This window comes from Sebastes umbrosus, chromosome 15, assembly GCF_015220745.1.
Source record: "Sebastes umbrosus isolate fSebUmb1 chromosome 15, fSebUmb1.pri, whole genome shotgun sequence".
Lineage (NCBI taxonomy): Eukaryota > Metazoa > Chordata > Actinopteri > Perciformes > Sebastidae > Sebastes > Sebastes umbrosus.
In genome coordinates this window covers 3469561-3493694 of record NC_051283.1, presented here as the reverse complement: position 1 = coordinate 3493694, position 24134 = coordinate 3469561, and the positions used below count along the sequence as shown (strand labels likewise).

Below are 24134 nucleotides of genomic sequence, written 5' to 3'. Positions count from 1 at the left end.
TCAATATGAAAGTAGTTCTAAACCATGTAGGTACATGAAAATGTAAATACATGACAATATGTTATAGTTAATTATCTACAACAGTTCTGTTAACTAGAGGGAAAATACTGTATTGGGAAATGCTTGTCATGTTCATTTAATGTGTGGCACACAGAATGACACCTTACTTCACAACACCACAGCACGAAACTACACTTTACTTTCATGCAGTTGAAGTATTTCATTTGATCGATGTTTTAAATAATCTGTATTAAAGCCTGATCGGTACTGTATATCATAGGCTTGTTACAAATATAAAAAATAACATGTATGTAGTAGTGATGATAGCAAACTCAGTGTAAGTATTGTCACGTTGTGATGAGTGTGATGTTGCTGCTATAAAAGGTAACACTTGATAATATCCATCATTTCCAAATGGTTTATAGATGCTTTACAGTGTATTTATAAACAGTTTAACAAGGTATTATAATCAAAAAACAATTATTAACCATTAACAAAGTGTTACAAACATCTGTCTATGTAATGTTTATAGATGTTTTACAAACTTAAAGGTTTACAAATAATATCTTAATCATTAACAAATATCTATATATATATAAAATGTTATGTGTGCAACAATAAACTGTTAAAATAACATCAATTATATAATTACTAATAATTAGTAAACATGAATTAATCATTTCATTGTCTGCAGTAAAATAACTATTAACTAAGTTTAATTAACAATAATTTTACCATTTAGAAGAAGAAGGCATATGTTATGCTGATGATGGTTATTATAAAGTGTTACCCGATAAAATACTTAATATTTTGGTTTCTAAAGGAACGTTTCTGCTTAATTGAATCACCATTCAATATTTAAATGTTAGAGTTGTTCTCTCCTCAATCTTTACATTCTTAAAATATAAACAGCTTTTTGTAAAATGTTTAAAGTCATTAATCCTTGTGCATCACTAGGGACATGTTGGCTTTATATTTTTTTAATAATTTTGACTGTGTTAATGCATATGTCATAAATCTTGGCAAGGGTGTGAGTTTTTATTTTATTTTGGAAGTTCATCTTCAGCTCCTATAATAAGTTTATAATAAACTGTAACCCATTACAACCACAATGTTTGATCCCACAGCCACTACAGCATAAAATCAAGCATTCTGTTATTTCAAGTTTTCAATCTAGAGCCCTGGCTTTAAAATAGTAGCTTATATTATGTTCCACCAGATTGAGACATTTTCTCATGTTTACCCTATGGGACAAAACCATGCTATTCTCCTGGTTTCCACTAGGGGCATCGCTGCTGTATTATGGAGCACTGCAGTGTTTGATGCAATGCATCCAAATCAATGTTGTTGCTAATCATTGATGTATCCCAGACTATGGAAAAAAAAATCCTCCTAGCATTTAAAATATATAATTTTTTCAAAAAAACAACAACAGTGGCATTATGTAAACAAACATTTGGCATTGGCTTTTGAAGGGTTAAAATTCTGAAAATGAATAAATATTTGGTAGTTATGATTTAACTCTGTGAAAGTGGAAAATAATACATGTTTAATTTTATGGCAGTTTTTTGACATAGGACATCAGAGCAATTATTTTAAAGGGATGCACAAGGGTTAAGAAGAAATAATCAGGGAATAAATAATTAGCAGCATGCAAAAAGTATGAAGCACAGTGGGAAAGATACCAAACACAGGAAGTCAGAATTCAATTAGAATAGCATAGTGATGCAGCAAACACAGCATGATCGGATGTAACGCAGAACACAAAGTCAGCTTGGATTGAAATGGAAGTGACAGGACGTAAATCCAAGATCGAGGCACACTTAACTCTGACCACAGATAGGCGAACATCAAGAGATGAGTTATATTCTGTAGTAACACGGGCGATTGCATTGTGTAATTGTACAGGTGATTTGACACCTAAAAGAGGAAGGTCCAACACTTTAGAAACCTGTCATTATTGAGCTCTAATTAAGCTCTGGTTTAGGACGGTTACATTTCTGGTACATTTGCATCAACCTTCTATATTTATTTGCTAGTGCAAATCAGAAAAAAAAAAAAAAGTATTAGAGCTGAAACAAGTAGTCAATTAGACAGAAAAATAACTTGCGACTATTTTGACAATCGAGAGCAGAAATCGGGTAAAATATTTAAGATTTTCTGAAATGAGAGGATCTGCTGCTTTTCTTTGTTATATATCTTTGGGTTTTGGGCTTTTGTTCGAACAAAACAAGACATTTAAAGAAAGCTCTGCAAAGTTGTGATGGGGATTTTTCAAAACTATATTTCATTTCATTCAGACTAAAAGATTAACTAAAAAAAAAGAAATAAATAGTTGCAACCCTAAACACTGCTGATACAAATCCCAATAAGTGTTTTATGTCACATTATTATATAAAGACAATATAAATAATAGCTTGCATTAAAAGTTGATATTTCCACTAGCAAAGCAAAACATGTTTACAGGAACCTGATGCCAATAGATCAGAGACACGAGACTTCTTAATGTACTGTGAACGGGTTCAATTATGAAAGGTCTCCAAAAAATGCTGAACCTTCCCTTCACTACAGACAAGGGTCTGATGTAGAGACGAATGACATGAGCTGAGAGGGTCTTTCTCTTTAAATACCTGGTGCTTTGGGGGTTAATTCATCTCTTAAGCGTGTGATTAATATTCATCATGCCAAAGCACTGGCGAGCAGGTTCAAAAGGATCAAACACAATAGAAAGTTAGAAAAGAAGAAAAAAGGGAGGGAAAGTAAAAAGGTAGATTGAAAAATAATAGATCTGAGAAGGCAGGTAGTGTGGGTGATTTCAAGAGGAAATAAAGAAGCAAATACTGAATCAAGCAGTTGGAAAATGCGATCTGAGGTCAGGGCTGATGCCTGCAGCCAAATCAGAGTCATATGTACAGACTATGTGACATGATTTGACTAAATACACAGTGTAGGGGAATGACAGACATATACCGTAGTGGGGATGTGATGTGCTGAAACCGTTTGCTTCACCACTGAACGCTGTTCTATCACTCTAAACAGACTGAGTAATCATATGTTTTGAGTGCCAACATTTTGGTAGCAATCGATGACAAATGATTCAATTTATAAAAATAAATTGAATTGAAATGATTTCCCATACATCAATCAGTTAACAAGGTAAGGGTGGCGTTGTTTGTGTTAGTGGGACTTTAGGGTTTTTGACAGAAGCCTGCTGCTGCATGTCTTCAGAATTTGTGTGTAATTACCTCTTCATCTCCTAGGCGGCGTTGCGTTTCCGTGATGAACCTAATGTACTGGCTGGTGAGAGTCATCAGCTCACTGTAGCGGGTTCTCAGAGTAACATACTGAAAGAAATGCAGTGGATGTACTTGACTTCAAAAAACATTCATTTTCTATCAATTTCTCTCACTCTTTATACTCACTCTTTATAATACAGTTAGTTCCCCAGGATTACGTATAGAATAGCTAAAGGGGATAGTTCGCATTTTTGAAGTGTGGTTGTATGAAGCCCCCAGCAGACAGGAATACCAGCACCGACTGCTGTGGATGGAGGCAGCATCAAAACGTATTTAAAAAAAAATCGATATCAGTTTACGTTATATTTAGAATGTTTTCACCGCTTCACCTTGCCGTCAGACAGCCCTTTCTGATGGGGAACTGAAGCTGTTGTCTTTGCTCTCTTCAAAGCCACCAGACTCCATTGACATAAACAGTAATTTTACCTCTCAGAACACAGGAGCTGCTGGTCTACCATAGCCTCAGTCAGTCAGTTAGTTTGTTTGTGTTATTGTGTGACTTTGGTGAATCCAAACTAACCCTTTAAAACACCAAAGTCACACAATAACACAAACAGATTTACCAATGGAGGCAAAACCATGTTCTACAAAGTAAAGTTAATGTTTTTCAAAGGACTATGGTGGCTTTGAAGAGAGCATAGATGGATACAACGGCTTCAGTTCCCCGTCAGAAAGGGCTGTCTGACGGCAAGGTAAAGCTATGAAAATATTCTAAATATAGCATAAACTGATATTTTTTTTTAGTTGTCTAAAATACGTCTTGCTGCTGCCCCCGTCCACAGCAGTACATGGATTTGCTCCCATTCTGGTACTCTTATCTGTTTCTCCAAACTGGGGGCGTGCTGACCGTCATCTACTGTAGGTAATACACTGACTATGGATAAATACCTCATACAACCCCACTTCAAAACACCCAAACTATCCATTTAAGGCCTTTTTTTTATCACAGTAATGATAAAACAGGTAACAGAAAGTCCTACTCAACCAAACCTGGATGTATGCACTCTGCTCTCCTCAGGTGACATGGGATAAACCTACCTCTTGAATGATATCATCAGATGCGCACTCGATCTTGAGTTTCTTTAAAGGAGATGCTATGGGATCCTGGAGGGCTTTGTAAGTCAAAATCTGGAGCTCGTAATCCTACAAAAAGAAGAAAATAATTTTAAATCAAGCCAGAAAAAAACTTGTTTGTTAAACTAAAAATATCAGTACGTACCTTGACTGAGTCGATGTAAGCCTTTGCATTATTCTGACAATTTTCAATCTTGTCCTTGTTTTTCTCAATCTCATCCAGGAGTTTCTATAAGTATAAATGAAAACATTAAAAACAGACATTTCACTATTCAAAATGCCTTTTTTTTTTTTAATAAAAAGGAACAGCCACAGTGACTACTCTTATTATCATTACTATAACAGCAGGTAAGTCATTCAAATCAGTAAAGTTCACTCTTACTAAATCTGTACCATCAGTGTGACCAGCAGAGGGCATAATGACTTTACTTCCTTTTGCCTCATACAGCTCATTCTTTTCTTTTACAATACCTTCTCCTCTGCCAGTTGCTCCTTGAGAGCCTCGCCGTCACCGATGGGCACGGCTTGAATTTTCTCCTGCCTCTTCCTCGCTTCTCCGAGCCAGTGGATGAGCCACTCGTAGCTTACGTTGTAGGAGTTCATGTGGCGCTCGAGGAGGTCGAGCTCCCGCTTCCTCAGGTCGACCTGAGCGAACACGGCCTGCCAGCGCTCCAGGAGGCTGTTGACCAGCTGACGGTAATGCTCCAGCTCAGCATCGCGCTCGCTGTGGAGCCTTGTCATCTTGTCGTTGATAGCCGTCGCCTTCTTCAACTCGTCCTGCAGGCGGTCGAACACCGCCTGGTCGGTCTCTGCTTCGGCACGCATCGACTGTCGGACGAAAAAAACAAAGACATTACCTTTAATATGAAAGAAAAGCAGTCCAGTTTGGGAATAAGCATGACGCAGGTTAAGAGTTTAATCACAGCAAAATATAAAACTAAATATGTACATTGATTGTAGATATCGGTGAATATACCTTCAGCTGACTACGCTGGTCCTCCACCTCCTTATCGTTTGCTGGCACTTTGTTAACATCACGCAGACGAGTCTCATAACTCTTCAGTGTGTCTTCTGCGTCTTTAGTGTTTCTGATCACGACATCGATGGTCTTCAGCCTGAAATCAAAAGAGGTTTACGCTTCATAAAAAAGCACAGTGCCAGCCGGAAATTTATCGAGAAGAGTTCAGAGAGTCACAAAAGCCTCACTTGTCCAGATAGACGGTGGAGAGGCCGTAGACATGGTCCATCTTCCTCAGCGTGACGTCCAGTTCGGAGCGCAGCATCGGGGCGGAGCTGGTCTGCTGAGGAGACGCCAGAACCTCCTCCGTCTTCTCAGTGATGGAGTTCAAATCTTTCTTTAAGCCCTCCAACTCAGTCTGGACTTTCTGTCATTGGAAAAAAGGGAAATTGGTTTAGGGCAGGGGTCAGCAACCTAAAATGGCTCTTTTGATTGTAAAGGTTGCTGACCCCTGGTTTAGGGGAATAATGGGATATGCAACAGGATACCTACTGGGTTTTAAACACAACATAACTAACTTTATGAAGCACTGCTAATCTAACAAACTGTGGCACGTTGGAAGGGACACTGTTTTAATTGAGGTAATTCCCTTTCCTTCCTGACTTTGTGTTCAGGTTTTGTATCTCAGTTTTTCGTTCTCATATCGTTACCATTTGCTCCGCCGTCTTCAGGGCGCAGGCTTTGAGTGGCTCCCTGTCCACGGGCTGGCGGAGGCGGGTTACTGTTCGATTCTCACAACCCTCCAGCCTCAGGCGAAGATCCTTGATATTCGTCAGGTACGTCTTGCACACCGTCTCGTCTTGCTCTCCTGGTTGGATTGAAATAAATAAAAAAAAAGAGCATAGATATTATTAGTTTGCAGAGAACACAATCTCTGGATAATAAGCCGGTTGTTAGTCCAAGACTAAGTCCGACTTTGCATCGTGTGTAAGATATAGGTTTTAATATCAAACAGTACAGTATTAGTTACAGGATCTTAAACTTATTTACTTCTACTACTTTAAATACTTTGGGGAAAAAATCATCTTAATAAACTACAGGGGTTTTAGTACAATTACTGTCTATGATTTGTGAATGTATTCATGTGCACAATAATTGACTTGTTCATGCTTGATTGGTTCCATGTTGATTATCCATTATAGCGGTTAATTTATCAGTTAATTGATTTAATCATTCAGTGGTAAAGGTTGGAAATCAGCTGTTGTTAAACCCATGCACTGAGACAAGAATGCAACGATGAGTGGAGTTAGGAGGGATTCCAGTATCAGTGAGGATCACGAAGCTGATTGAGTTAATGGATGGAATGAATCATGACAACACACACACACACACACAGTCCTGATCAGCCAATCACAAGCTACTACTGCACGTCTGCCACTGTAACTGAAGCACCTTACCTGCTCTGGGTGGCACATAGCCTGTAATGTGAATCCAACAGTCAACTTACACTCAAATGACCATGACTGAATTTCAACACAAATGTCTGAGGAATGATTCAATGAGAAAATGTTTTGTCCAACTGAAAAGTGAATACACGTCTTATAATCAATATCAGACCATGTTCGGGGGAATAAATGAAATATGACAACCAAACAGTTCACACCTTGCTCTGCAGAGCTGACCATTGTGTTGTAGTGCTGGTTGGCTCTGTTGTAGTTGGACTCGACCTGCATACGGTCCTCTGCCCCGAACGTCTGGGAGTCCTGGCTGTCTCTCAAGAAGTCCTGGTAGTGCAGCTCCAGGTTCCTCAGCGCTAGACGGTACTCCTCCACCCTCAGGGTCTTAAACTACAAGGGTGGGACAGGGATGATGGATATTAAACGGAAACGCTGTGCCTTTATTTAGATGAAGTCTTTACAGTACAACAAGTACAGTGTAATCTACGTATGTGTTAAGGAAAGTATTTTCTCCCTCTGTAGCGAGAGAAGATGACAAACCAAGTGAAGATAACATAACATTTATCCACCAGCATTGTTAATTTGAGGTCAGATTAATGTTTGCATAGCGATTATGAAAACTACATGTAACAAATACATGTTTCAAAAATGAGGTGAAACAACTAAACTAGGCTTCATTTGAATTTAAGTTAACTTACACGGAAGCCCTGAGAGGCAAGTGATAAAGAACAAATTCTGGTGATCCATTTTCTGAGTATAATTAGGGTTATAGCCCCAAAGGGGCATAACCCTATTGAGTTTGCGTGAATTTGATATTATTATTATTATTTGTTGTCTTATGCTGCGGCTCAATTTGCCGTGAGCTGGAATGAGCGAGAAAAATGAAACTTGGCACAATAACTGCAAATGATGTGCATGTGCTTCTCAAGAACTATGACCCCAATCGGCCACATGGTGGCGCTGTAATTAACGACCAAACACGCGACATTGGAAAGGCCACGCCCCGCACACCGTAAGTCCGATTGACTTGAAACTTGACAGACATGTCCAGCTCCGTGTGATCTACAATAAAGCCTCTGGGACCACTAAAGTCCGCCTAACTAGATTTTCCGCCATATTGGATTTTTTGAAAAACACATTTTTGACATCTCCTCCTAAACCGTTGGTCCGATTGCTACCAAATTTTCTGTGGATCATTATTGGGCTAATGTCATCTAAAGTTGCATAAAGCGTGTTGATACCTCATTGCGTTATGAATCTGTTGACCAACAAACTTTTCAATTGGAGGGGCTTAGCAGGAAATTGGCCATAATTCATAGACCATTAGTCAAATCATCATAAATCTTGGTAGATATCTTCAATACGTGTTTGGGAATAGGCGTACCAAAGCATTGTCCGCTTGACCCATAGGGGGCGCCACTAATATCAAAAACTTGTACCTCACGATCCGGTGGACAGAATTTTATCAAATTTGGTGCACATACTCTGGGGGCAAGTATTAACACAGATCTGAAGTGTGATATTGATCGGTGCATGTGGGCGTGGCCTATTCAGCATTTTATGCTAAATTATGCCTTTGCTCAATTTGCTGTGAGCTGGAACGACCTAGAGACATGAGACTTGGTACCATAACTGTACATGATGTCATAATGCTTCACATAAAATATGAAAACAATTGGCCACATGGTGGCGCTATAAAATTTTTCAAGGCCAGCCCCCTCACACCATAAGTCCTATCAATTTGAAATTTGACAGACATGTGCTGCTGAATGTGATCTACAAAAAAGTCTCTTGGACCACGAAAGTCCACCAACTAAATTTTCCGCCATGTTGAATTTTTTGAAAAACACATTTTTGACATCTCCTCCTAAACCGTAGGTCTGATTGCTGGCATATTTTCTGCGAATCATTATTGGACCAGGCTCATCAAAGTTTGCATAAAGCTTGTTGATATGTTATTGTGTTGTGAAGATATTGACCAATTCATTTTTAAGGGGCGGGCTCAGCACATCAATAGACCTAACTTCACAAGCCTTTGGCCCATCATCTCCAAACTAGCAGCATATGTTCACAAGAGTAGCTGAAACATCTGCTGAAAGTTTCATTCAAATCGGCCACATGGTGGCGCTGTAATTAACGCCCAAACATGCGATTTTGGAAAGGCCACGCCCCTCAAACTGTAAGTCCGATTGACTTGAAATGTTACACATATGTTCAACTCCGTGTGACCTACAATAAAGCCTCTTGGACCTCCAAAGTGCACCTGGAAATATTTTCCGCCATATTGGATTTTTTGAAAAACACATTTTTGACATCTCCTCATAAGCCGTTGGTCTGACTGCTACCAAATTTTCAATGGATCATTATTGGACTAATGTCATCTAAAGTTGCATAAAGCGTGTTGATACCTCATTGCGTTATGAATCTGTTGACCAATGAACTTTAAGAGGGCAGGGCTCAGCACATCAGTAGACCTAACTTCACAAGCCTTTGGCCCATCGTCTCCAAACTTGCAGCATATGTTCACAAGAGTAGCTGAAACATCCACTGGAAGTTTCATTTAAATCGGCCGCTAGGGGGGCGCTTTGAGCGATAAAGGCTATAACCCGCGAAATGCCGCTTGCGGCTTTAATCTAAATTGTTTTCTCTCCTGAATTTTTGACTTAAGAACAGGTGAAAAAAGAGTTTTTTTGCATTCATGTTTTCTTCCAGGTGAGTTTTAATTTCTCCATGCACTCTAAACACAACGTTCATATATTGTGTGTTAGCAAGTTATGTAAATAAAACTGAAAGAAAACATGAATGCTTTCAGTCCTGTTTAGAACATACAGTAGGGTGGTGGTGCACTTCAGCCTCTTGTGGCCATAATGAGTAATACAACAACAAACACTTAGAAAAAGGATCCTGACACAAATAATCACCTGCCCACCTGTTTTCACAGGTGAAAAATTGCCAACTTAGATCCTGGCAAAACTTTTTTTTTGCACCTGTTCATTAGTTATAAACACGGGAGAGAAAACAATTTAGATAATACAATATAGAAAATGGGTAACCAGAATTTTCTTTTTCTCACTTGCCTCTCCAGGCTTCCGTATTAACTTGAGAGTAACTGAAGGTGAACTAATCTGTTTCCACATAATGATTAAATGCTCCAGGTATTAATGCAGCAACTATAAAATGACCAGGTATACTGGCACAACTAATATCATGATTAGCAGACAATGTTAAACTACTCTTCAGCAAGTCTCTGGGTTTAATGACTATGTAGATATTAATGCTGAATATTTAAAAGTAAAAAGATATTGAGTTATATTTTCCTCCTGTCTTTGGTAACAAGTTCATGCTTAAACAAATCTGTCACTGTGCTTATAACAACTTACAGGCTCTGTTAGCGCATTAGCCTTTCTCTAATACAGTATATCCTGTGTTGTTACCATAGTGACGTTCCAGGTCTTGATGATGTGGATGTCTCTCATGAGGTACTGCCAGGACAGCATGCTCTTCATGTCCACAAACATTGTCTGCCACATCGCCTGCAGCCTCTGGAGGTTCCCATCCAGTCTGAGGAAGGTTAAGTGGACGTTAGCACTCGCGGACTGTGTGCATGTGAATTTGAGTTAATCTAAGACACTTTGGGGGGGGGAGACTTTTAGCTCACCCGGCAACACTGTTCACAGCGTCTTTATTGGTGGGTGGAACCAGGAAGCAGATAGACGGTACAAGCGCCTCGCTGCCTTTATCGTTGAGCACCCTCCACTTGAACGGCTGCGAGTTGTTCAACAGAGCGCACTCATCTCCTCTGTGAACTGTGATCTGGAGGAACAGAAACATAGATGCTTATGTCTGACTGACTCAATCTACTACTTGATATTCCTGTAACTTACTGGTGTTTATTAAGAAAACTATTTCACTTCATTAAAGGGATAGTTTGGGTGTTTTAAAATGGGGTTGTATGAGGTACTCATCCATAGTCTGTGTATAGACAAATCCAGCGATTGCTTTATGTGTTCCGCAAGCTTGCGGCGGCGCCATTACTGCGGTTGCAAGTCGTAGTGACTGTACTGTCTGCTAACCGTGTTAACTGGTGACTTTCAGCAGAAAGCTTCTGTGGTTGCTCGTAGTAACTTATGTAAATGGTCGCCGTAGATAATAAACGCAGATGAGTCTGTATCTAAAATGGATTAAAGTCAAATTGAAGGCTTTTACGAGTACACCCACATGTTGTCTTCGTGTTTTCAACAGCTGCTGTCACTACGAGCAACAACGACACATTTGGCTGAGAGTCACCAGTTACCACGGTTAGCAGACATTTTGCACGTGTTCTGTTTGTGATGCCGACCGATTAATGATGTTCGCTTTGTGCTCATTAGGTTACCCTAGTTACGAGCGTTATATTTTACAATAACACCACAGTTAGCTGATTGAGTTAATTTATTCTGTGGGACCACAGCAGCCCGTAGACAGTGCCTTTAACCCACTATCATTAGCTACGCTAGCTAAGCAGTGTTAAATTAGCAGACGCTTCACCATGTTAGGCTAACGTTCTTCTCAAACTACTAGACTTCGTTGTCAAAAGCAATGTTACATAAAAGTGAAAGTAAAAAATTGTACGCATCTTTAAGGATAGTTTTTTGTGTTATTGTGTGACTTTGGTTCAGATTCACCAAAGTCACACAATAACACAAACATCGAGGCAGCGGTCGACCAGCAGCAAGTTCTGCAAGGTAAAATTACTGTTTTTGTCAAAGGAGTCTGGTGGCTTTGAAGAGAGCATAGATAACGGCTTCAGTACCCTGACGGAAAGGGCTGTCTAACGGCAAGGTAAAGTGGTGAAAATATTCTGGTGTACACTTGGTGTGTCTAAAATCTGTTTTGCTGCTGCTATTTTGCCCCGTCCACAGCGGTACACTGCTTTGCGCCCGTTCTGGTATTCCTGTCTGTTTCTCCAAACTGGGGGCGTGCCGACCGCCATCTACTGTAGGTAATCCAAACTATCCCTTTTAATAGTGAACTGAAAGTTGGGCGCAGCTTTTGAACTCTTTGGTATTCCATTAAGAATTTGGCAACTATAACTATATTTATGAATATTTAAGAATTGAACGATTTCTGTGATTTTTATGCATGCAGCAGCAATTCTGGGTGTGTCCGAAAATATTTAAAATAATTAATGTGTTCAGAATAATAATAATAGAATCATACCTCCATCTGCTTGAAGTCGCAGACGGCCTGGACAGGCTGTTTGCCCTTTATTGCGGTAGCAGGGTTACGTGGTTTTAGCTGGACGATGGTCTTGGCCCTTCGCTTCAGGCCTTCCAGGTGAGTTTTGAACTCAGTCAGTTGCTCTTTCTCATCCTGTGAAAAACACAAGAAATTTATGTTTTATAGTGTTTCATGCACAATTATTACCGTTAAGCTTCACTAAGAAAGCATTTAGCAGGAGTACAAACTCGTATCTCTCCTCACCACAGTGCTGTAGTGCCTCGTGCAGCTTTAAATCAACAGGTATATATCGTATAATTCCACAGCACACAGAACAAGTTGTACCCTTCCACAGACTAATAACAGCGTCTTGATTGTGTTTGGTAAGTAAACAACAGAACGGTGAATAAACCCACAGCTGCGTCCTGCAGTAGGTCTTCCAGCCGTGTGACTGTGACGGAGCGGTCACAGGTGTACTTCCTCTTCATCGTGTCTTGCATCTTTTTGAACTTGTCCTCCGCCTCCTTCACGTCAGAGAAAAACTAGACGAGGAAAAAAGTGGATGAGAGAACTTAACTTACATAAAACAGGCATCAACAGTAGGACAAAGTTAACACTTTATTGATAAAATAAACAGGGCACAGATAGTTTTTAAGTAAGGAAGTCTTGTGATGTGAGCAGAGGGCAACTCCGGGGTCTGAAAAGTGAAGCCAATGCTGAAGTGCCTTAAACTTGCATTCTTTCTTATAGCCAGCAGGGGGCGACTCCTCTGGTTGCTAAAAGAAGTCTGATTGTTTGAGAAAATGAGCCTACTTCTCACTTGATTTATTACCTCAGTAAACATTGTAGACGTGAGTTTATGGTCTCAATCTCTAGTTTCAAGTCTTCTTCAATACAGCATGATGTTCATTTAGTAAATTATGGTCCCATTTAGAGTCAAATAGACCATAAATAAAGCAGGGGATGCTTTAGGGCGCTACCACTGTTGGTGTCCGGTCTGGTAATTGTGCGTGTGTTCTTCGTAGATTTTTAACCCTTTCACAGTGTGTTTTCAGTTCATGCAAACCAACGGGTGATGTCACGGTGACTATGTCCACTTCTTATATACAGTCTATGGATGTAAGTTAGTAAACATACCTGGTAGTAGGCAGTGTTTTCTTTCAGGTGGGTTTCGACGCAGCAGCACAGCTGGAGGATCCAACTCCACTGAGTCTGCAGAGCTGCAGTGAAGGCCTGAGCAGGGAGGGTAGTGAGGAAGAAAAGGTGTTTTGATGAGGAGGGTACGGTCTATAGACTGTAGTAGTCAAGTAAGTCCTTCTCCATCTTAATAATTTTACCTCTATAGTCTTCCTGGCTGGGTGTCCGTCCCTCAGCAGTTTGTCTCCTGTGGTCTGGACAACGTTCATCTTTTGCTCCCTGAGCTCCAGATCTCTCATCAAACCCTACTCACAAACAACGACAACGATCAGAATCACATCACGGTCATCATCACTAGAAAGCACTGTGGGTAAACCTCGTTAGAACATCGTCACTCTACCGAGTAGTTGTCTTTCTTGACCGTCATGTTGGTGTTCCGTTCGCTCCAGTCGTAGTTGACCTCCTCCTCCTCTTTGTCATTCAGCCACATCAGCTCTTTGGTGGCTGCAATGACGAAGGCGTGAAGCTGGTCCAGGTAGTGCAGACGGGCCTTAGAGGCGTTCTGCAAAGGGGTAGATGACAAAAATGTTATAATACATTATGAGGGACTGAAAGACTGGTTCAGAAGATACTGAAGGGGAACAGACGGCTAAAAAGTGACATCAAGGTATATTTTCAATGCTGAGATTGCTGGAAGATTACCATTCCAACAGCTCAGTCTCTACTTGTTGCTGAAGTTGGAAAATAAATTCTTTATCCAGGTTTTCTGCAGGTTTCTGAAATTTATTTTAGTGTCTTTTTTTGTAACTTACCAGGAGTTTGCCGTACTGCAGCTCCAGTTTTCCCAGATACTCGCGATAGGCAGCTTTACTGGCAGGTGAGACCTGACTCTGGAGCAGGAAGAGGCAATAAGAAACATTAGAAACTATCCGTGGTAACAAATAAAAAAAACAACACATTTTTTTCTGTTCTGAAGAGACTACTTTATTCTAATGTTGATATATTCTTTATTTTATTTGAGATTTATTTAACTAGGTTAATCTGTTCAAATCTAAACCTCTGTTTGGAGAAATAAATACCATTTTGTGTCACTTTACTCATTCATATATACAAATCACTGAACAAATGTGAGGTGTTAGCGGTGATTCTTGAACCATGTTGACCATGTTACACCCAATGATCCAGTTTTCCTTCCCAGATAAAATATCTCTCTGCTCTATCGGAAATATATCCTCATGTCAGCAGCTTGTACCTCATCGGCCTTCGCCCTCTCGATCTTGGAGCGGAACTCCTCCACAGACTGATGCAGGCCGCGGTGGCTGCCCAGCTGGGACTCCACGGTGGGCAGGTCGGAGCCCCACTCCCCGTCATCGACCCGCCGCTGGTTCTCGTCCACCCAGCCCAGCAGATCTTGGATGTAACGCATGGTGACTTCATCCAGCTCGGGCCGCACCCTCATGGGGGCCTGCTGCAGGGTGGTGACCTGGGCGGTGTGGATCTGAGTCATGGGGATCTGGGTGGTGGTCACACCGGACTTGAGGCGCAGGTTGTACTCGCTGCGGAGGTTCACCAGCCTCTCGTGGAGACGATAGACTCTAAAGCCAGAATAAGAAAACAGAATGTCAATTAACTAGGACTGTCAAATTTGTTTTAACCCCACTAATTTAATTAACGCATTAATGCAACTTGCAATTTTTAGGGTGTAGTGAGCTTAGTTTTAAAGTTAGAGTGATGATACCAGCATCACATAAAACTAGAAAACCTGAGGATCCATTGGTACCGACCATGTTGTACTAGCTTGGCATGGCCATGTTCAAAGCGGTCCCTTGACCTCTGACCTCAAGATATGTGAATGTAAATGGGTTCTATGGGTACCCACGAGTCTCCCCTTTACAGACATGCCCACTTTATGATAATCACATGCGGTTTGGGGCAAGTCATAGTCAAGTCAGCACACTGACAGCTGTTGTTGCCTGTTGGACTGTAGTTTGCCATGTTATGATTTGAATGCAGTAGCTGTGAGGGTTTCTGTTTTGTGTTGTTAATTGATTTCTAATAATAAATACTGTATATACATGCATTTGCATAAAGCAGCATATTTTCCGACTCCCATGTTGATAAGAGTATTGAATACTTGACAAATCTCCCTTTGAGGTACATTTTGAACAGATAAAAAATGTATGATTAATCGCGAATAACTATGGACAATCATAGGATTAATCAAGATTAAGTATTTTAATCGATTGACAAGTGTAAAATTAATTCTTTGAATCAACTGTATTTTATAATTGGTTAATTGTTTAAGTCAACAAGAACAACTGCCAATTATTCACTGACTCAAATTTGAGAATTTTCAAATTTTTTCTGCTTTACATTTTTGTAAATTATTAACTTTTGTGTTTTAGATTGTTGGTTCTACAAATTTCACTATAGTCACATTTGATCATATTAACAATTAATTGATTAATACAAAAAAAAGAGATTTGCAGGAAAATGAATAATGAAAATAATCCGTAGTTGCAGCCCTAATGTCAAAGTTTGTGTCATTTTAAGAGTTTGATCTTTGCACCTGCGGTACATCTGCTCAGCCTGAAGGTGGCGTCCATCTTTGAGCAGCTGAACATCATTGAAGAGGAAGCGGATCATTCCTTCTGCTTTCTCCAGATCTGCCTCCATCTCTGCAGTGTGCTGAGCAGGTCTCCCTGAGCTCAGCATCCTCACATCCTGCAGCGCAGAGACAGACAGACGAGTTACAGCGCTGCTGCATGTGGCGGCAATGATTTCTGGTGAAATAGTAAAGATTTGGTCTCACCGTCTGCAGCAGAGTTTCCACCTGGTTGAGCTGCTCCTCACACACCCCCGACTCCATCTGGACCTTACTGACGACCCTCTGAAGTCGCTCCAGCCTGCGGAGGGAGAGGACAAAGGTCAAAAAGCACTTTAGACAAAGTAAACTACCTTCTACTTTTTTTGTTTTGTCTGATGTGATTAACTAAAGTAAAAACAATCCGTTGACAAAGTGAAACTAAACGAGTGAAAAAAACTGAAAGCACTCACTCCATCTTCCGGCGGAACAAATACTTTAACTCGTATCCTTGATGCATGAAAGCCATGTTGGAGCCCTGCGTGCCCACTAAAGTACAGATGATGTTTTTAAAACTTTCCACAGCACTTTCTCAAGTCCTGGAAGATCCAAAACCAAAAGCTACGCCCTAACAACTTGTTATGAAAGAAAGTTTATGACTATCAGATGATCAGATTATATTTTTGCGAGATTGTTGTCGTGGCAATGCCATGGTTGTCATGAGTTTGCCCTAACACGATTTTTACTTCCCATCCCACAAAGCCAACTCAGTTGCATTTGACTGCCAGAGTGGACTTTATCATTAGGAAATGAGTCATCCTCGTGGTCACACAGTAACCAGCTGATGATTCATTTCTCATCTGTATTTCTTAATATCTTGTGGGTTTTTCTTTTTTTTTAAAACGTGGCGTTTGCTTTGGCAACAGAGCATGTGATGAGGTTTTAATCGTGGTCTACTCACCTCTCAAACTCTGTCCTGAGGAGGCGCTCTCTCTCCAGTATGGCGATGTGCAGACGACCCCATTCCTTCTCCACGTCGAAGGGATGGTAACTTGGCGGCACTTTGATATGACCTGCCTGGACCGCACCCTGCAGAATAAGAAGCAGGTTAGGGCTGTAGCTAATGATTATTATCAATGAATCTCCCAACTATTTTCTCGATTAATCGTTCTGTCTATAAAATGCCCCAAAAAAAATTAAATATCACAAAACCCAAGTTAACATATTCAAATGTGTTGTTTTATCCAAAGATGGCTATATATGACAAACAAAAGTGTCACATTTTAAAAGTTGTAACCAGTGACATTTTGAAACAATTAGTCAGTTATCAAAATTAATGCAGATTCATTATCTGTCAATGGATTAATCAAGTAATTGATTCATTGATTCAGGTCTAAAACAGATTAGGTAAACTGTAGTTAAACATATATGTTAGGATTCTCTCAAAGGATACACACCTCAGTTTTCAGGGATATTTTACATTATTGTAAAGTCAGAAAGAGGGTACAAAGACAAAATCATTTGAAGGTTTCAGTTGTATACCAAGTCATTTTTCAGTTGTAAATGACTAGGCTTTAAAGGAACAATATGTAGCACTGACAGCTCGCGTTTCAAATGGGTAACAGCAGTCCAAATTCAAAACATTGGAGCCGTGGCCCGTCCGCTCCTCCGGTGTGACTGATAGCAGCCCACATTTTTTCGCAATTTTAGGGTTACCTTCTAGACACGACTGCGTTAGACTCTGGCCAGCAGCAGTTGGAATCACTTCACCGGCTGTGTGTCTCAAATACTCGCCGCCTTGATAACCAGCTGCACACGGACCAGAGAGAGATGTGCCGAGGCTTTTCAGGTTGGGTAGAATCTAACGTTAATGTTATCACTGTTGATCTAGATGGTTTGCTTTCTTCCGTGGCTGCAGAAGGCTGTTTGAGTGCCGATTTGTTTCATATGTGACAACGGGGTGTTGAAATGGGCAGTGGATGGGATCACACCGGCCAAAACAAAAACAGACGTTCTGGACCGGAGAACATCCTGGCTGTAGCATTGTTGTCAGTGAAGCCAGTATTTCAATTCAGCATGTTTCCTTAATCTCTGATGGCATATCATGGTCATTTTATGATTTATTACAGTAAATATATTACATATTGTTCCTTTAATCTATTGATAAATATTACACACGTTCATGTCACTTGACTTTTCATAGTGCCAACAGTCCGTAAAGTGCTAGTTTCCCTCAGACATAACAGTGGGTGGCAAAAGGTTAACTATCAAATTTAAAACTGGAATATGTCTCGGTAATATTTGTACAAAGACATATTGATATTTAAGCATATTGCAAAGATGGCTGTACAGCATAAAAATACCCCTCAAAACATTCTGTGTGGAAAACTGACTTTAAAAACTGACAGAATGCAGGTTTATTGGAGACGCTCACCTCAAAAGACTTGAATATGTGTTTGGAGCGGTTCTTGTCTGCCTCTTTTGCAGGAAGCTCTGTTTCCTTAAACTTCAGAAACTGACGCCAAAGAACCTGCAGATCAGAAAGGGGAATAATAAATGTATCATCAGCTTCATCATCATTTGTTATTCTGCTGTTATGGTAGTCAAAACACTTTCATTCTTAAAGGAGACTTATCCTGCTCATTTCAAGGTTCATACTTGTATTTTTGGTTTCTACTAGAACATGTTTACATATTTTAATTTTCAGAAAACATTATTGTTCTCATACTGTCTGTCTGAATATACCTGTATTCACCCTCTCAGTTTTAGCGCCTGTCTCTTTAAGACCCCCTCCCAAAAAAGCCCAGTCTGCTCTGATTGGGTTGCAAAATATAGTGCACTTTGCAAAGGTAGTTCTCAAGCCGTGGGTGACATATTCTAATGAGCCTGCATGTGACATAGGAGGGGGAGCCAGATCTGAAAGGTGTTTTTCAAAGTGAGTGTATCATGATATGTCCTCTTTTAAGGCCCAGATCTACTCACCTCGATCTCCTCATAGCTGGTGGGGAACTTCCTCTCCTCAAAGACGAGGATGTGGTGTCTGATCCACTGCAGCAGCATGGTGACCAGCTCATAATACTCCTGCCAGCGAAGCTCCAGCTCCTGGAGCACAGACACAGACAAGAGGTTCAAGTTAACTGAAGACCTGACATTTTTTTTATTACACAGAATTTATTTTTTTACTATTTTTGGCAGGATAGAAATGGGGCGGGGGGGAGAGAGAGAGAGGGGAGTGACATGCAACAAAGGTTCAAGACAGGAATCGAACCCGGGACGTCGAGGTTATAATGTATGAACTGTAACAACTCGGCTACAAAGGCGCTCCTATTACACAGAATTTCTAAAGCTGCTGATGCTATGACTCATCCGTTCTACATGTTTTCTTTGAAAAGGGATTATAAATTGGCTTATAGGCTTACTTTCATTTTGTTCTGACTTCAATCCTGTTTTATAGTGATAATGCTGATAGCAATATATTAAAGTAAGTAAGACATTTGTACTCCTTATTGCTTTGATGAGGTTGGACCCTTGTTTTATTGTTGCAATCATTGTAAACTGCTCTAAATAAACTATAACGACTATATAAAATATTATGGTGATCATTTAGGACACATTTAAAATACAAATATTCGTAAGAATTAGGGCTGTCAATCAATTAAGATGTCTTATCGTAATTAATCGGACATTAGTTATCTGTTCAAAATGTACCTTAAAGGAAGATTTGTCAAGTATTTCATACTCTTATCAACATGGGAGTGGGCAAATATGCTGCTTTATGCAAATGTATGTAAATATTTATTACTGGAAATCATTTAACAACACAAAACAATGGCAGATATTGTCCAGAAACCCTCACAGGTACTGCATTTAGCATAAAACAATATGCTCAAATCATAACATGGCAAACTGCAGCCCAACAGGCCACAACAGCTGTCAGTGTGTCAGTGTGCTGACTTGACTATGACTTGCCCCAAACTGCATGTGATGATCATAAAGTGGGCATGTCTGTAAAGGGGAGACTCATGGGTACCCATACAACCCATTTTCATTCACATATCTTGAGGTCAGAGGTCAAGGGACCCCTTTGAAAATGGCCATGTCAGTTTTTCCTCACCAAAACTTAACGCAAGTCTGGAGCATCCTTCCTGACACGTTAGCACAACATGGTTGGTACCAATGGATTCATTAGGTTTCCTAGTTAGTCATATGATGCCAGTATCTTCGCTCTAGCTTTAAAACTGAGTCCGCTACAACCTAAAAATTGCAGGTTGCGTTAATGCGTTAAAGTGGCGTTAAAACGAATTTGCGTTGCTTTGACAGCCCTAGTAAGAACATATCTTGTAGGGCTCCCCCCTCTCAGTCGACTAAGATTTCTTTAGCCGATTAGTCGTTTTTTTAAGCTGAATGTCTTATTTCCAAGAAACTATATCTCTGGTAAACACCAGATTTAAAGTGGTGCTTTTGTATGATTCTATGTGGAGAAACTCAGTTTTACAGATCTGTTGATTAAATCAACTAATCGATCAGTCGACAAAATTGTATGAGTGTTAGTGGACTAAGAACTTCTTTGGTCGAGGACTGCCGTAATATCTTTTATTAGTTACCACCACATTTCTTGTCTCTGCTGCAAAATAACTTTATAGTTATCTAGAAGAAGATGAATTAATGATGAGGAAAAGAAGGACTCACATTGGCTTTGACACCGTCCTGAACGTCTGGTACCCGGGGCATCGCATCGTACAGAGAGGAGACGTATGTGATGATGGATTTCTCATCTGGGTGGGGCACATCCACATCTGTAGAGAGAGGAAAAAAGGATTTTATTTTTTTTAAATTGACGTTGCTTTATTAATTTGAATAGCAATGCTCAAATATTCCGTGAGTAAAGCGTTCTCTCACCCTCAGGGTCCAGCAGTCTGGTGACGCCCAGGTCTCTCTCTGCCACGCTGAAGGCCTGCTCCAGATTCTCCTGGTTGCTCTGTCGGTACACTTTACTCATGTCGATCAGAGTGGGCCTGCGGACAGCAAGAGAGAACAGAGAGTAGAAATGGGTTATTACTGTCAATCAACACCTAATAACCTTAAATCATGTGTCAAAGTTGAAAAAGTCAGCGAGAAAGACACTCAAGAGCCTACTCGACTAGCGCTGGTCTGATGTATAGACGGCTGCCAGCTAAAAAAAAAATGGTATGTTAAATATTTCATATTTGATGCTGCTGTAGGCAGTTTGATCAGGAGTAGTGGGCAAGCAAAAACAAGAGTCCTCACTGCCAGAGAAGCTGAACATTCCCCCATCACTTTATACACAAAGGAGACAGACACATTGAGTACCTTTGAGTACACTTTGCCAGGAAGATACATGCAGTCTAATAACATGTAGGCACAAGCTCAGAGCATAAAGGATAAAAGCGCATCTCATGCCTACAAATAGCAAAAAGATAGATAACTTTGAGGACACAGAATGTAGAATAGAGAAGACTTCAGAACATTTAAGATGAATTTTTAACAAGTATTCATACACTTGCACAACTCTCTGGATGTAGTATTGTTTGAGTGCCCGGGGTGGTTCTTGCTCCACATAGCAGGCCTGTCTGTAGGACAGTCTGTCCCTGCTCAGGTGGATGAGGTGAGGCTCTGATCCTGATTCGTGCTCCTCGGTCTGGGAAACTCGCCTGGAGCGAGCCCCGGGGCTGGTGGAGCCTCGGCCCGAGTCAAAGGAGTTCTCGGTGGGGATGTCCTCGCACATCATGACCACCCGTTCCTCCAGGTCACTGGCTGAGCCCGCCGTGCTGCTGGAAGCACTGTTCAGACGCCTCTTCGAGTGAAACTTCCTCTTTAATTTCAACATTGTAACAACGGCGAAGTTCACGGCACTTCCAAGTGAGTGAGGTCAAAATATTAGCTTTTATATAGCAAAAAAAACATAACCAAGTTATGAAAAAAGCATCACTGATTTCATTCTGGCTCAAGTCCACCGATTAAATCCAATTCTCTTCTCATTGGGAGCTTTTGATCAGACTTCTGTTTCAACGGATCATCGCTGAGATTCCTCGCTGCAGCCGTTGAATCTCTGCACGTCCTGCTCTTCCTCCATCAAGATAGAACCTACTAGCGTACCTGCGTTTTGCTGCAACCTGCCGAGCCTCCAGTGAGCACGCCTCCAGGGCAACCTTTTCTCCTATATGAGTGTGATACACCCACACAGTCACAGAAGACGCTCCCTTATTTCACACCGAACGATGCCAACTCAGGTTGTAAATGTTATTTTTGTGTCGTGTGGTGAGCCACCCCGCAGGGCTTGTTTGTCAGCTAGAATTCATGGACGTTACAATGGATCTTTATGACGAATGTTAAGTTTTCACAGCAGGAAAAAGTGTGAAAGCATCTAATGTATAAAAACTTCTTAAAACATTCCTGCTGCAAAATCACTGTCGATTTGTAGTCCTGAGTATGTTCAAAACGCTCATATTTTTGCCCAAATAAGGCTGAATAAACTGCTTCTGTCAGAACTGCAGTGCCAGAGTTAGCAGAGAGACTTATGTTCAGAAGCCATTGGAGTTAAAATGAATGAATGATGCTGTGGTATTTATCTTGATTTTTGATCTACAATAACCGATCCACTGTGCTGCTGAAATATGAATGTGTCATTCCTGCCTCTGAACCAACAGTGGCATAAAACATGAAAAAGTTCAGAGAGAAGATCTTCTATCGATGTGTAAATCTCATGTCCTACGGTGTTACAAGATCCCAAGTCCAGGCAAGCTTTTCTAACAAGAAAATGTTCCTGCATGATTTAAAAGAATGCTTCTAAAATGCACCAAGTCTCCATGGCATCCTTTCTACTGGTGCATTCACACCAGGAGTGAAGCAAACTTTGCTACCGTATTTTATGCCTAGATGACGTTATGTTGAGTGTTGATTGAGCAGCTACAATGTTAGCACAGCCTGACACTAATCGATCCGAACTCCATTCAGAAAACAAAAATTTTAAAAGTAGTTTGCTTGTCGTCTTGTGGAAAGACCTGACAAAGCATGAAGTCAGACTTTTTACAAATCTGCATTATTATGTAGTTATTTCAGCATCCTTTTAGTCTGTTTATTGCAATTAAATTACAGCACAGTCTGTTTGTTTTGGGTTCATACCGCAGTAGTGACGTGTGGCTTGCTAGATACAGTCAGTGCAATGTCGCTGTATGTGAATACAGCTCGCCTCTGGGTGATGTTAAGAACTCAGACACGACGGCGTTTGGTTTTCTGACATATCTGGGATTTCCGCAACATGTACAAAACAGCAACAGTGGTGATTTCTTCCATGGCTGATGGTGGAAAGAAAAGTTGTTGGTATCTATAGAGACAAGCTCCTTCTCCTCTCTGGTGCATCTAGCGTGAATGATCACAAATGATACCAGTGGTCACGTGAGTAAAGCGAGTTAACACAGCATGAGATAATCATACTGTTGTTAGACAGAGGTTTAATCCCTTTTTCAGATCTTTTTGCAATGTATTAGTGCTGTTTATTGCATCAGATCTATGTTAAATTGGTCTTGTATTCCCCTGAACTTACCTGTTTATCCAAAACACCTCATGGTAAAGTACATACGTTTTAATAGTATGTAGTTTGACTCAAACCCTTTAACCTGGTAAGTCTCAGGGCCGCGCTCTAACCTCCAACTACTGAGGATCAGTGTCTCACCTGTGTTTGTGTATGACGGCGTTGAAGAGCTTGCCGTCCCTCCAGCTGGTGGTGAAGTTGTCGCAGCGCAGGCCCTGGTATCCCTCCGACATCCTCTGGGACCAGAGCAACAGCTTCTCTTTGGCCGTCATGTCGTCCGACTGGCCGTTCACCTGAATGTCGGAGATCTGAAGGAGGAGAGGGTGCAACCAGTCAGCGATAGTAAACTTACTTTGATTTCATTTCTTAAAAAAAAAAAAAGAAGCCCTAAACACTTGCACTGTAGCTCTTTGTAGCTTCCTTTTGTGGAGAGTTCAGATGACGTCTAGCTCTTGATCCTTTTGAGTTTGAATGCACTCAATGAAAGTCACTTTGGACAAAAGCATCTTCCAAATGAGTGTAACGTTATGTAAAAAAACAACAACACTTGGATAGCTGTCAAATTAAACAACCCACAAACAAAGCAGAGTTTTTCCTAATCATTATATCTAAAGCTTAGACGAATAGTGTTATATTCATTGAAAGGTCTTCAGGGTAAAATTACTTTTCTCATCTTGGCATAGGACTTTCCTTTTCTTTGATATTCCTGTATTGAATGTGATTGAAGTGTTGGTTGAAGGGCAGGAAAAATGTTCTTTTTCCAGTTTGCCCTCTGATTTCTTCCTATAATTTCTTCCAGACTTGAGATGAGTCACATTTCAAACCTCAAACAACAACTACCACTTTTACTTGGTGGGCCAATGAAACATTAAACTCA

The 24134-nt window shown here is 40.5% G+C and overlaps 1 protein-coding gene across 21 annotated transcripts in view; it reads right to left on the bottom strand.

The window, feature by feature from the left end:
• The window catches only part of pleca (plectin a), a 153551-nt gene that overhangs the window by 12604 nt on the left and 116813 nt on the right, over nt 1-24134 (bottom strand). For 18 of the 21 annotated variants that reach the window (XM_037794814.1, XM_037794815.1, XM_037794816.1 and 15 more), the window contains 26 exons: nt 23399-23565; nt 20605-20720; nt 20395-20501; nt 18688-18807; nt 18140-18235; nt 16667-16794; nt 15934-16027; nt 15691-15845; nt 14374-14716; nt 13934-14011; nt 13522-13683; nt 13322-13426; nt 13122-13217; nt 12401-12526; nt 11985-12137; nt 10444-10598; nt 10220-10346; nt 6992-7175; nt 6786-6806; nt 6039-6196; nt 5577-5755; nt 5347-5485; nt 4842-5198; nt 4516-4599; nt 4335-4439; nt 3246-3344 (listed from right to left, as the gene is read on the bottom strand). In XM_037794814.1, the coding sequence (XP_037650742.1) occupies nt 3246-3344; nt 4335-4439; nt 4516-4599; nt 4842-5198; nt 5347-5485; nt 5577-5755; nt 6039-6196; nt 6786-6806; nt 6992-7175; nt 10220-10346; nt 10444-10598; nt 11985-12137; nt 12401-12526; nt 13122-13217; nt 13322-13426; nt 13522-13683; nt 13934-14011; nt 14374-14716; nt 15691-15845; nt 15934-16027; nt 16667-16794; nt 18140-18235; nt 18688-18807; nt 20395-20501; nt 20605-20720; nt 23399-23565 (3654 nt within the window). The remainder of the gene's footprint in view (nt 1-3245; nt 3345-4334; nt 4440-4515; nt 4600-4841; nt 5199-5346; nt 5486-5576; nt 5756-6038; nt 6197-6785; nt 6807-6991; nt 7176-10219; nt 10347-10443; nt 10599-11984; nt 12138-12400; nt 12527-13121; nt 13218-13321; nt 13427-13521; nt 13684-13933; nt 14012-14373; nt 14717-15690; nt 15846-15933; nt 16028-16666; nt 16795-18139; nt 18236-18687; nt 18808-20394; nt 20502-20604; nt 20721-23398; nt 23566-24134) is intronic. The other 3 variants (XM_037794820.1, XM_037794830.1, XM_037794832.1) reach the window with 1 other exon arrangement.